The 14,871-nt window shown below is 39.3% G+C and overlaps 1 protein-coding gene across 1 annotated transcript in view; it reads right to left on the reverse strand.

The window, feature by feature from the left end:
• Window positions 1–14,871, reverse strand: part of ABCC4 (ATP binding cassette subfamily C member 4) — a 154,296-nt gene that overhangs the window by 85,168 nt on the left and 54,257 nt on the right. The window contains exons 17-19 of the mRNA XM_009634600.2: window positions 14,151–14,188; window positions 13,690–13,790; window positions 10,569–10,715 (exon numbers count right to left, since the gene is read on the reverse strand). Of these exons, the coding sequence (XP_009632895.1) occupies window positions 10,569–10,715; window positions 13,690–13,790; window positions 14,151–14,188 (286 nt within the window). The remainder of the gene's footprint in view (window positions 1–10,568; window positions 10,716–13,689; window positions 13,791–14,150; window positions 14,189–14,871) is intronic.

Below are 14,871 nucleotides of genomic sequence, written 5' to 3' on the forward strand. Positions count from 1 at the left end.
CTGGGCATATCCTAGAAAGGATGGGGCACGAACAGCATTCCTGTATGAGAAATTTCTTATGACATCTTAAAAACAGATGTAGGAACTTCGTCTGAAAATTTAGACTGAACTGTATCTATTTTGGGTTGTGAACATTCAAACTGATGAACATGAAATTATGCTGAGAAATGAATACATGCAGGGACAAAGGAGCATGTATTCCCAATGAAGGGAAGCTTACCACAAAGCAGAGGGTTTTTTCTTGCCTACACACGAAATAGCAATATTCTGCATTGCATCATTTGCATATTAAACAGACAATAACTTCACTGAGAAAAAACAGGTTTACCACACACACAGAGAAATCTCATCACATCTGATAAAAAGAAAACTGAAGAAGAGAAGAGTTAGGCCATCTACCCTCCATCCATTATACCTTACAACTGCCAGCAACAGTGTCCATGTTCCAAATCTTCTTCTTAGTTCTCAACAGAATAGAATCATAGAATCATTTAGGTTGGAAAAGACCTTTAAGATCATCGAGTCCAACTGTTAACCCAACACTGCCAAGTCCACCACCAAACCATGTTCCTAAGTGCCACACCTACCCGTTTTTTCAGTATCTCCAGGGATGGGGACTCAACTACTTCCCTGGGCAGCCCATTCCAATGCCTGACAACCCTTTCCATGAAGAATTTTTCCCTAACATGCAGGCTAAACCTCCCTTGGTGCAACTTGAGGCCATTTCCTCTCTTCCTATCACTTGTTACTTGGGAGAAGAGACCAACACCCACCTCACTACAACCTCCTTTCAGGTAGCTGTAGAGGGCAGTAAAGTCTCCCCTCAGCCTCCTCTTCTCCAGGCTGGACAACCCCAGTTCCCTCAGCCACTCCACATAAGACTTGTTCTCCAGACCCCTCATCAGCTTTGTTGCCCTTCTCTGGACATGTTCCAGCACCTCAATGTCCTTCTTGTTGTGAGGGGCCCAAAACTGAACACAGTATTTGAGGTGCAGCCTCACCAATGTAAAGTACAGCAGCATGATCACTTCCCTACTCCTGCTGGCCACACCACTCCTGATATAAGCCAGGATGCTGTTGGCCTTCCTTGGCTGCCCGGGCACACTGCTGCCTCATATTCAGCCAGCTGTCAACCAGTACCCTCAGTTTCTTTTCCACCAGGCAGCTTTCCAGCCACTCTTCCCCAAGCCCGCAGCATTGCATGGGGTTGTTGTGACCCAAGTGCAGGACCCAGCACTTGGCCTTGCTGAACCTCATACAACTGGCCTCAGCCCATCAATCCAGCCTGTCTAGATCCCGCCTTCCTCCCCTCGAGCAGATCAACACTCCCACCCAACCTGGTGTCATCTGCAAACTTACTGAGGGTGCACTCGATCTCCTCGGCCAGATCATTGATAAAGATTTTAAACAGAACTGGCCCCAGAACTGAGCCCTAGGGAACACCACTTGTGACCACCCACCAACTGGATTTAGCTCCATTCCTTACAACTCTCTGGGCTCAGTGAGCAGGCCAATTTGTTACCCACAGTAGAGTGTTCCAATCCAAGCCATGGGCAGCCAGTTTCTCTAGGAGAATGCTGTGGGAAACAGTGTCAAAGGCTTTACTGAAGTCCAGGTAAACAACATCCACAGCCTTTCCCTCATCAACTAAACATGTCACTTTGTCGTAGAAGGAGATCTGGTTAGTCAAGCAGGACCTGCCTTTCATACAACCATGATGACTGGGCCTGATCACCTAGTTGTCCTGGACATGCCGCATTATGGCACTTAAGATGATCTGCTCCATAACCTTCTCCAGCACCAAGGTCAGACAGACAGACCTGTAGTTCCCCAGATCCTCCTTCCAGCCCTTCTTGTAGATGGCCATCACATTTACTAACCTCCAGTCAACTGGGACCTCCCCGGTTTGCCAGGACTGCTGAAAAATGATAGAAAGTGGTTTGGTGAGCACGCCTGCCAGCTCCCTCAGTACCCTTGGGTGGATCCCATCTGGCCCCATAGACTTGTGTGCGTCTAACTGGTGTAGCAGGTCACTTACCATTTCACCTTGGATTATGGGGACTTCATTCTGCTCCCCATCCCTGCCTTGCAGCTCAGGGGGCTGGGCACCCCAAGAATAACTGGTCTTACTATTAAAGACTGAGGCAAAAAAGTAATTAAGTACCCCGGCCTTTTCCTTATCCTTTACCACTATGTTTCCCCCCACATCCAATAAAGGATGGATCTCCATCCTAAGCCCTCCTTTTGTTGCTCTATGTATTTATAGAAAATATTTTTTATTGTCTTTGCAATAAATAATGCACCTTCAGGTTATTCTGCACCCCATGCCCCAACACTAACATAAGCTAGTGAAGACTTATGCTTGAAAGAGGACAGGACATATGGAGAAGACAGTGTAAAGGGGTTAGGAAAGATGGAAGAGTAGCATTCGCAGACAAAGAAAGCAGAGGATAAGTTCAGGTACACAGTGGACAAAAACTGACAAGGACCATGCCAGTGGACAGAAAATCCATGAATTTAACTTTAAACTTCCTTTGAGTTTATGAATGTCATAAATGTGGCACAAGTAGTACATGATAAAAGCTCAAGTCTGAGGGGTATTAGTGACCTCTATATTCTTTCTTTAACTGGCAAACGAGGAAGGAGGAGGGGATGTTACAACTACCAGACAAGCAGGTCAGTAGTTCCAAGTTTCAAGCTACCTACCTCAAGGTTGGTATTGCCACAAGCAGTAATTAATGTCCATTACATACTACTATTCTAATTCCAGGACTATTGCCCAGTAACTAATAAAACAAAAAAAAAAAAAATATGTTCTTCATACACTTGATGCTATTTTAAAACACTTTGTAAAGCTCTCTTAGACTGGTCGCTGCCAACATATACAGCTTGTCGTAATGCTACCTCCTCCAAACATAACATTATCTTGCACAAAATGACATCAGAAATCAAAACCTGAAGGAGGTCCTGCATATGTATTCACCTGAATACATAACAAAAAGCCTCTGACAAAGTACCTCCTGATTCTGCCGGAAAAAAAAGAACACCTGGGGAAGACAGGGTGGAAGCAAGCAAGTCATGTTGTCTTGTACTACTTGAAAATAGCTTAGTAATTAACTCTATCAAGTTTGTATTTTTTAAACTGGACAGCACACTAACGCCGAGCTCAATTCAATACCTCCACTTCCCTAACTGTTGATTTCTATCCTTTGGTTTTTATTCTGGATTGCCAGAACAGGCAGATTCACATACAACATCCATTCTTTTCTACACTAAAATTTTAATTTTGGATTGAGAAGTGCCTTTTGTTTCCAAACACTCTGCAAGATCACCACAGGCACAAACTAATCTTCACTTGTTGCACAATCTGCAAGATGCTGGCAATCTGGAGAAAAAAAAAAAAAAAAAAAAAAAAAAAAAAGACTAATTAATTCACCCAGATGCTGCAGTGCAGATTACCTAGGATCATCTGGGAAAAATATTTCTGTTCAGTACAAAGCAGAAGAACAGTGCTAATGAAATGAGTTTGCACTGTGATAGTCTTTGTTTTCTTTTAATTTACAGACATTCAGAGGGGGCGAAAAGAAAAATCAAAATGTGCTGGTTTTTCTGCCAATACTACAGCGGTCTAACTGTGTCTGCGTGTCCGTAAGAGACAGCAATGAACGGTTATGGCACGGGAAAGAGCTCAGAAGAGCCAAGAGCCTGATGTGTAGGGTTTTCACCTGGGATGGGGGAGCCACATGTTCAAGGTCCACATTAAATCAGAGAGGGAGGAGATCTGGGTTGCCTTCCCCGCGTTCCATGTACGTGCTCTCACCACCTGGTTATTCATTATCCCTGCCCTGCTCTTCCCCAGAATAATGTTTTTGGAAATGCTTCTCCCTTGCTCCAAGGTGGAATGAAAGTGGCTTTTTTTCCAGAAGTTTTTCCTTGTCTCTCAAAAATGCTCATTTCACACCCAGGGCAGACGTACATGAACAATAAGAGAGGCGGTCCCATCCATGCGGCACCTTCAATCCCCCCTACCTGCAACAGTCACAGCAACATCCAACAATTTTTAGACAGATTAAAAATAGCAAAAAAAAAGGTATATATTTAAACTGGTTATTATCAACCCCCCAAACCCCTCCATCCTGCAGATTATCTCCAAAAGGTTACTGGCAGCCGCATCGCCTCAGCTAGGCCCTCTTTTAAGCCTCTTGCAGTTTTTCCATCGATGTTATTGCAGTCTCTCCCTCTGTTTTCAAGTGTCTCCAACCAACATTTCCTTCCTCCTTGCCACAAATCTTGTCAAATAGCCTGCCATCTATGTGAGACTAAAACATAACTCCATTTTTGCTTTCCTGCTACACTTGCGGGAAAGACATGCCTTTGAATGGCTTGTCTTCTGAAGTCAATACTTTTAATTAGGTTTCTGTGTCTTGGTCGACTCCTCCGTGCCTCCTTTTTGCTTGGCTGAGGTGGGGTGAGAGCAGCTCTCCCTGTGCTTGCTTTAGCAAATGAAAAAGCTAGACATTGCAGTATCTGGGCAGGTCAGCATATGGTCAGAAATGAGTTTCGCAGCAGGCCGTTTTCCCCACCAGGGGATCTTAATATGAAGAAGATAGAAAATCTCTGTGAAGGGATGTGAAATCTTGTGCCAGGAAAGCAGGAGACTGCACTTGGAAGTGGTTGTCAGTACAAGCTTCACGCTATTTCCCTATCAAATAATGTCCCGTCCCCTCCTACAAACAGCTTTTCCGTAAACCTTTTAATTTTATCTCCTGTGTTAAGCGTAAATAGGGCGAGCACTGACTCGGTGAACTGAAAATGTAATGGGCTTGTCTCATCAGTTTACGGCCAAGTTTCATTCAATTATTATTGCAGAGAAAAATAGGACAGAGTTGAATTGAGTTATGCTAATAGATAATAAATGTAAACATAACTCCAGAGTACTATTTACTAACTTTAAAGACTACTCCTATAGCAATCAACTTTATAAGGTTCCTGACAGAATCATAATGTGATAAAACACATGGAAGCGTAATAGTATTTAAACTCTTAACAAAAGCCATGATAATACTAACAGTAAATGAGCAACTCCCACAAAATACCATTTAATAATCACGCCCTGATAAGGTTTAAAGTACATATCGCCATTGTTATATGAAAAAACATTAAAGTTTTTTTTTTTTTAAAACACATGTAGCAACCTAACAGGTTTTAATTACCACACCTACTTCAGTGACGAGCTGTTCCACTCAAACACCCAAACATAATATTTACAACGTTGTGCGGTTGTTAAGGATCTCGATGATTGATGGAACCTATTGTGTTGCCATCTTAATAACAATAAATGCAAGTGATTACCAACACGGAAGAGAGAATCTGTGTTTTCATTTTACAACAAAAGGCTGTCCTATAGGGACTTCTTTTCAACATAAACTAACAAACCTGCGCACACGTGAACGTGCTTTAGAGCTTGGCACAGAGAGTAAAAAACAAAGCCTCTGCTGCTTTAAGGACAACGTATTTTTTTTGTATTAGCTTAAGAGAACATGAAAGCTGTCAAAAGAGCTGGTATAGTTTTTAACAATCACGCAGAATTCATCTTGACCACACGGAAATATCTGAAAACTGCATCAGAAAGATAGCATAGATCTTGTTTCCGAAAAGAAAGCAAGCAATTGAGTCATTGAGTCAAATAGGAATACAATACATTTTCTGGCATCGCTACTGAATATTTATATCGGTGATGAATGAGACTACAAACGAGATATTTTAACATGAGGCTTTGCCTTGTTAACTGCGTGATATGCCAAAACACCACCTACTGTAAATCACAGGGTTTAAGACCAGTATTTCTTGTTTAAACATGCTACTTGTTCAGCAGAATCACTTGTGTGAACAAGCATACATTAATGTACACTAACTAGAGCAGTTTCACTATCCAACTGATAGAGTATAATTTAACAACCTTATTATCAGCATTGTAATTTTCAGACTGCTGAAATATCATATTTGTTGCAATTATTATACGGTTTAAATACTTTAACAACATTGCCCATTTGACTCTTCTGTCAGATAAAATACAGATAGGCACTTGTCCATTGATGAACATGCTTTTAATCCTATAAAGAAACTTTCTCTGTCAAATTATAGGTGTTTCAACACCTGATTTATGAACACCATAATTAAAATCCTTATGCCTTAAAGAAAAACAAACTCTTCATTATAACAACAGCTTTCTTTCATATTTTTATCTTTTAATATTTGGAGCTTGCTTTTATATGCTGCTATTAGCTATCAGTTTGGCATGTCATTCCTGGCTGCCAAGACAGGAGAATATTTCTCTTTATAACCTGGTCAAACCTCAAAGTCTGGCTAAGCACCCAAAGGGATCAATGTTTATTCGCAGCTTTGACAAAGCATTTGCAGGAGAAAAAAAAAAAATCTGCCAATTTAACAGGTAGAGGACAACCATCACACAATTCAGTGCTTTCTATTCCTAGGAAGGCCAGAAATGCTATAATGTCTGCCAAAATATTTCTCCTCCTTCTATGAACTGTCAGAACTAAGAGTTTGGAGAGATACAATTAAAAAAAAAAAGAAAGAAAAGAAAAAAGAGCTAGCTTTTCATATGCGTTTCAGTAGTGGTTCTGGTTCAATCTGAATTTTAGACAGATCTCTGGAGGGGGAAGAGATTCCTATTTTATCTGAACAAATTCATGCATATCATTCATTCATTCTTACAGCACCCACCAGCACAGCAGCAGCAGGTTTCAGTTTCCTAAACTCAATGCAATTGAGAATTACACACAATCTCCACAAAAACTACCATTACTGAAAGTGATGCAGTTACACATTAGCATCCCTTCTCTAAAGAAATCTCTGTCCTCAAATCCCAGAAAAGAACAATTCATTTACAAGCTAAGCAAGTAATCTTGAATCAAATCCTGAAGCTTGTCAAAACTAAGATCTCCTAAACTATCAATAAGAAACTAATTTCAAAAGAGGGAACTCCCAATTCAAGTCATTGCTGCTGAAGTCCTGGTCCCTTTTACCTAGCTTTCTATCAAATTTGTTTTGAAATGTTATAAATATATTGAAAAAGAAATTAAAAAGGAATAATGGCTGAAGAAGGTCTCCCTGACGGGACCAAAGCGTAGGTTATCTGAGTTTTGGCCACTAACTACACCACCAGCAAAGTTCCTGAACTCAGCATTACATGAAGGTGAAAAGCTTACTGTGTAGAAGATTAAGATAAAATATTATACTTGCAGATAACAGAATCATAGAACTGTTTAGATTAGAAAAGACCTTTAAGATCATCAAGTCCAACCATTAACCTAACCCTGCCAGCCCACCACTAAACCATGTCCCTAAGCACCTCGTCTGCCCGTCTTTTAAATACCTCCAGGGATGGGAACTCGACCACTTCCCTGGGCAGCCTGTTCCAATGCTTGAATGAGGACAACTGAAAGGAACGACATTACTATTGCACAGTGGAGAGGTTGAAAATTCACTTCTCAAATATCATCTCTGAAAACATAACAGATAAATTCTGTTATCCTTCTAACAAGCTGTTGTAATGCTAGACTGGGATAAAACAGATCATGCTGCCCTCTTGTGCTAGACATGCACAGAAACCAACCCTTTTTTCCTGCAAGTGACACACGAAGAGGAATATAGAAAGCATTCACTACGAAGAAGAAAATATCCGTGTTTTCTTCCTTACAGATACCCTGAAATGCATGCAATTCCCTTACTGGGATATGGATAGAAGAGCAAAGGAAGTTTCAAGAGAGTCACATTATACACTCCAAAAAATAAACAAGTTCTGCCACCAAATGCAGACAAGTCAGATGTGATAAAGCCCAAAATACAACCACTTAATCTCTAACTTCCCAGCAAGCTTTCACTATGTCTAAGCAATGCTGTATAGATATCTGCTGATAAATTTGAATTTCAGTCATAAATATGTGATCATTTTTTCTGAATGCCCGACAAGCTTTAGTCACTTAGGGTTATCAGCTCAATAGGGTTAAGTGCTTAAGAAAGAAAGAGACAGTCATTTATTAATAAGGTTCTTCCATTGCAAAACATACTTAAAGCAGTAATGTCTAACTATTTTTAGATCCATGGTAAATTACACAAAGGTGAAATCTGGGTACATACAAATATTTTGGGAGGGGAAGGGAGAAAGGAGAGGGGTCCTCATATTCCTCTGCTGTCTCTGCTATGTAATCCAGGTTCCAAAAATACATTCAAATTCTTATATCATCTGAGTAAGATGCACATTACTATTCCCTTTACAACCTTCCCCTCCCTGTATATTGCTAATGCAATCTGTAATGAGAGATCTTGGGCTCATGCCTAAACCGATTTACAAAGCATAATTTTTTAGAAATAAGTCATCTCGTTTATTCACCACGACTGATTGGATCTACGCTGTTGGGAGCTGACAGACATGTCATGATTCACCATGTACTTCCATTTCCTAGTGTCGACTCCCTGATGCTGCTCATTAGTCTGTTTCCCCAATAAGAACTATTGAGAGCTTGGAATGTCTATTTATTTAAGTTTCCTTCCTCAACTTTGGAACACAGATCACTGTGTGTTCAAAATACTGGCCATGGCATTTTTTAATTGCTGATTATTTTTGGATAAAAAAAACAGCGAAAGTCACTTCAGCAATTGCTTCTGCTAAGGTCTTAGAGACCTCACACAAATACTGAGAACATGCCGGATGCTTAAATGACAGATCTGACACTGTAATATCAGCTTTGCTAATATGGGATATGACAACTAATAGTTTGGCCTGGCTATTACAATCACAACCCTAGAAAAAGGAGCCTTTAAAAATTTTAATTTCTCTTTAGTATGTTTTTCATAGTAAAGCACATTAAAAAAAGAAAAAAAGACAAAAAGACTTCTACGTAAATCAATCTCACCCCAATGCAAAAAAAATAGCATTTAAAGTTCTAAAAGATAAATACATAGTAAAAAACCCATGTAAATCTGACAATGAAACACAGATGTTAAAAACAGAATTTCAGAACTGCTACATGCTGCAGTTCTGTACAAGAGCATCGTCTCACATGTAATCTTTTCCCTTTTTTCCTTTTTGAAAAAATGTATAGATCAGAACAGCAGTACCTTTGGCATGCTATCATGACCGAAAGAAACATGAAGGGAAAGAAATATATGCACACTGAAGTTAATTTTCTATTATAAAATATCTGCTGATAAATAGGAACACATAACTGCAAGTCACGACAGCGTGTGAATACCAGCGATAGCCAGGTTTTATGACTGTCACTTTTACAAAGCACTGCTAATTTGAGCTTCACAGTATGTTACAAAGGAAACTGTTATTTATTACTCTACATTGGCCCTGATGTTTACTCTGTAGTTCTTAGTTTGTTATGATGAGCCAGGGTTATAAGATGATTATGTATTCCCTCAAAAATACAGTTACTGCATAAGCTGCGCACAAACACACACACACACACACAAAAAAAAAGAAGAGAGAAGAGGAAAATCCCTGCCTATCTGACAACAAACCCCATCAGTACTACATTTTCTTCTGATGTATGTGCTCTCCCTAGCTCTCCACTAACCTGCCTCTGGAGCTTATGGCTTCACTTCTAATTCTTTGCAGTGGCCTTGAATTTACACTACTACAGACTCACAGTACAAGTAGACCATATAACACAGATTTAAACTTCTGCAGTTCTAGATTTTTTTTTTTTTTTTGCAGGGGAAATTGTACATGCTTCATTCATCATATTATGGACATGAACCTTTTCTCTACATGAGCATTTTTTTCCTAAAAATAGTACTAATTTCTCTGAAACAATAAAGCCATCCCTATATACCTATATAACCTTACAATCATTAAATGGCTTGTGGAACTATGAGATCAAGCCTATGTTCCTTTTCTTCAAGGGAGCAAAGACCCTCAGATTTCTGTTTCTCATGTAAGACTGGCTAGTAAATCGGTACTGCCCCGCCTCTCCACTCTCTTCACTCTGCTCCAGCTTCTCTCTCGTTTCTTTTGAAGAGCATAAGGATCTGGATTACAGTTTTAAATTGCATGCTTTATGCTTCTGTGTGTTCTGGAAGGATAGTAAGCTACACAGTTTCTCAAAACTGAATTACCACACATGCTTATTTCTTAAAAGGGCAAATAATTGTTGGGGTTAAGCTTTCAAAGAAAAGCACAAGAAGGGCATCCCCACAAAATGCATGCGTATACTTTCAGCATATGGAAGACACCCTTGTGTAACTGAATCAGAACAGCAATGCAACCAGCAGGTCAGTGTACAACACCAAAGCCACAGGTAATTCATTTTTCTGTAGGCTGCATTTGAAGAGAGTAAGATCAACCATCAATAAGCAGTCAATGTTCTGACTTCTAAATTTAAGAAAATCACACTGTTAAATTTAAAGATTTTAAGTAAAAGAAGCAAAAAAACCCCAAAACCATGCAAAAATACTGTAAAATCATAATTGCCCAGAAATAGTATAGTTTAAATATAATCAATGAGGTACACTAAGGGTTTTTTTAATATTAAACTTACCTATAGGATTTCTGTCAAAAAACAAGACAGGAGCTTTCAAAATGGATTGAAACATTTTGTTGTGCAAAGTCTGACCAGAATTAACAAGAACTTGAAACACCAGAAGACTTCTTATTATGCCAAACAGTATTGTAGCCACCGTTAAACCTGAAATTAAAAAACATGGACAAGGCATGCTTACAGATATGGATCTTTCAAAAGGAAAAGAATTTAAAAATAAAACCGAACTACAACCAAATTTTATTGACTCCTGTATATAGCAAGAATCCAAACTTAAGCCTAGGGACTCAGACTGAGCGCAGAAACCCAGATACCTTGTATTTGGCACTAGTTTCAGTTAATATCATATCTCCAATTTAAACAATTTCTCTTTTTAGGTTTGAAAGAATTGGTACTTTATAGAAATGTAGGAAATGACTGTTAACTCATTAAATAAATCTGTATTAAAACCTTCTGCATAACAGCTCTGCTAAGAAATTCATTTCACAGTGCCATGTGTAATTGTGGCTTGCAGAGGTCACTGTGAAGATTCAACATTTGCCAGCAGGTATTAACCAAGTAATATATACATGGCTATTTAGAGACAACCTTGAGTTACTCTCAATCAGCCCAAACCACTCATGCCATTCTTCCCCTTGTAAACCACATCAAATCACTTAAATTATGTGTATTTCTTTAACACAGTAGAAGATGCATCCCTCATGCCACGTGAAATAGAGCCCTTCCGGGGAATTGGTCTGCAGACTGTTTGTCTGTCTTCTGGGCACATCTCCACTTACAAGACAGGGGTGCTACAGGGCAAAAGATGGAAACAAAGAATGATGAGATTGCTGCTGCTCTGTTTGCTGTGTGTAATCTCCAATGTGGCTGCCCAAATTCCCAGTCAATGAAGGTGAACAGTGAAGGTGTTAACCTTAAGCTTGGCAGTGCTTCCAGGCGCCAGGTGATCTGCTCCAGAAATTAAGCATAACCACCACAAGCCCAGACCCTCAGGCCTTGAGGACACCCTTAAGTTAGACCCTAACTAGCAACATAAAACATTGCCTATTCTATGGACAGGTTAAAACTGAATACAATTCAGATACAGCTATAGTAACAGTGGGAAAAAAGTGAGGTTTTAAATTATATGATGTGGTTAAGGGGATACTCCTGTATCCTCCTAGGATGCAAAAAAAGGTATCACTATTTCATTTGTCTGTTTGCAGTTTATTGCTCATGTTCTGCGTGGTGCTGTTTTTAAGAAAAAAGCACGTGGCTGGGATAAACTTACTCTTGGAAAACAGCTTTTCCATATACCTAAACAGGAAAGCTGGGTCACGCAAAGAGGGAGCAGAAGAGGTGCTAAGCAGGAAGCTGTGGCAGAGCCCACACCTAACAGCAGTCTGTGGGAGCGATAGGAAGAGAGGGAGCACATCCTGGGAACCCCACATTTCTGTACAACTTCACTCAGGCTTGGAAGCCACTTGGAAGCCACTGGCATGACCTTCACCAAATAGATCACCTGAAAAGACCTAATTGCTAGGGAGAAAGGTGAGGAATGACACTCACTTTCAAGTCCTTCATCTAGTCTGTCTCACTCTGAAGATTTTTGCTTTCCCCATTTACAAGCTTACCACCTCAGCATGAGAGAGACAAGGGCTCTCTGCACACTCACTTTACAGAAAAGGTGTGGAATTGGTACCTCAGTTCTGGCCAACAGGGTTTCCCATTAACAGAAATTTTACCCTTCTAAATCTTTGTCTCATAGAAACAACAAGGACTAGGAAGGAACTACCATGGTGATTTTTTTTCTTTTTCCAAACATTGAGAATCAGAAATAAAAACATTAAATTACTTTATACAGTTTTAGAGGTTATAGAAAAAGGTAAATTAGACTATTATGTACTTCATATGAAAGGTACTGTCTTTTTATAACTTTTTCAACTTCACTTACAATTTTGTGTAGGTAAGTCAATGCTGTCTTCAACTCTTGCAAATATCTCACTAACCATCTGAACATTTGCATATAAAGGTAACTTCTGCTGTTCTGCTATCTAGAACAAAATTTGCCTTACAGGACCAAATTTTCTGTAATGTGTTTTAGGTTATGTGGTCAGAGAAAGCCAAGTTTGCCACACTTAATCATATTGTGCAGTCCACTGGAACAGCTCATGAAATAAGACATTACACAGAGAAATTAAGAGCCAAGTTTATCTGGTTCCTAAATTGTTGCTTTCCAGGCCAATACCAATGTTTTCTGTCAAGCACTTAGATCATGTGGATTCCCAAAAAAAAAAAAACCAAAACCAAAAAACCAACAAAAAATCCCCCACCTACCCTCTCACCCATGAGAGATGTTTCTGAATACATTCAATGCATATTCTTCTGGTATTCTACCTGTTTTCTCAGACCTATCGTTTACATCTCCATCAAGAAATTGCCATGCCATACAGAACTGTACATCGCTAAGTGTTAAACAGTAGCATCTGAGACCATATTTCTACACATGATTTTTCTATGCCAATTTTTACTACATTTCACAGCAATATTTCAAGATGTTTGGATGCCTGAATACAAGGATCAACGCCCTTTTCTGGATATTCAGAAGCATATGGCTACCTATTGAAATATATTGAAAAGTTTTTTAATGTCCTGCTTTGCATACCTATCTAGGATGCTTTCTAAGAAGTGGTTCTTCTGCTATGGCACTTCAGAAGGAATGCAGCCGTGCCAAGTTTTAGAACAGCGCAGAATGAAGATCCATTTCTAATCCTTCTTGCCCATCCATATAATGACTGAAGATTTAGCTCAATGACCCATTAGTATAGACAATAACCACAACCTTATGGTGACTGACTTTTTGAATACTCAATTCCTAGTTTACTGCCCAAAATCCAAGCAAAGCAAATTAAGAGTCTGCATTCAACCCATTTCTTCTGTTAGATCTTTCTTATTTTATTTATTCCAATTAATTTAGTCAGGAAGCCAGACTCAGGCTCTAATCTGTCAAGACTTTATTCAGTTATTGCTAGAAATTACATTTACCCACACTGACATTTCTTCACACCTCCCCAAACTGTTTATTATGATAGGTCAGATAATAAACAGTTCTTCAGACACACACACATGCATGTGTAACTACCTGCATAAATTCCCAAATAAAAGTTAAGGTCTAGATGTTCAGTCTCATTTGCTCCATTATTTCCATTTGTTGTGACATTCAACTTTTCTTGATGATTTGCCCTGTAGAAATGCATACAGAAGACAACAATAAAATCACATTCTGCAAATATTCATGAGTACGTTTAACTGTTTCTAGGTTCAACTCCATTGAAATCTTTAGTTCAAGAGATCCCACGTACTGATGTTGTCATGCATCACACCATGAGTAGACGCGATCACAGGCTACACTTTATCGTTACGTTTAATTTTTCTTCCCCACACAAAGTGAGTGGAGATCAGAAAAAGATCAAGCATATTCTGAAGTTTCCTAGACAAGGTTTCCCCCCACCACCACCACCTATACAACACTGATTTCTATTACACAAACAGCACTTGACTGAAAAGGCAGAAATGGCTGACCAGTTATTATCATCAACTTACCAGTAAGAAAGCCACCAGTCCTGGAGCACATATGCCACCTTGAGTAAAAGACGCAAAGACAAGAATTGTCTTACAAAATGAAAAAGACATTAGAAAATTAAATTTCCTTGCTATTCTTTCATGTTCTCTGGGAAACATCACATAATCAGGAAAGTATGCCATCCAGTCTTTCAAGACCAGCAGCAATTTGCAAAGCACATTAGAAGGTGCATTAGAACCCTCTACAAAGAAAGACGTTACCTTAAATTACCTTACATGATAGCAAACTAAAGGAAAGCAGTACACTTGAGCAAACAAAATATAGCTCTTCCTAATGTATGTTAATTGCACATTAAAGAACTAATTTTTTTCAGTTCCTAAATTTGCTACTAGAGATATTCCAAAATGTGTTTTGATTAACAAACTTTCTGATGTTACCAGTCCAGAAATTTGTGTTTACAGGAGATAATTCCCAGAAACAGGGTTGAAGGAGGATGAGAAGAGAGGGAGGGAAAAATTCCTACTGCCACCTTTCTTCTGTGCTGAGAGGTGACGACAAACTTGTTACAGGGTTATTTATCTCACAATACACCTCTGTTCACGTGAATTTAAAGTTCTGGGCGGTCTACTGCAGAGATTTGATCTTGCTCAGCTACCTTTCCAACAGACTCGACTCAAGGACAAGGAAAAAGGAAGTAACATGTCTAAATATATAGACTATTTTTTACAGCCAAGACCAAAG

The sequence above is a fragment of the Egretta garzetta genome, unplaced genomic scaffold (assembly GCF_000687185.1).
Source record: "Egretta garzetta isolate BGI_Z169 unplaced genomic scaffold, ASM68718v1 scaffold442, whole genome shotgun sequence".
NCBI lineage: Eukaryota > Metazoa > Chordata > Aves > Pelecaniformes > Ardeidae > Egretta > Egretta garzetta.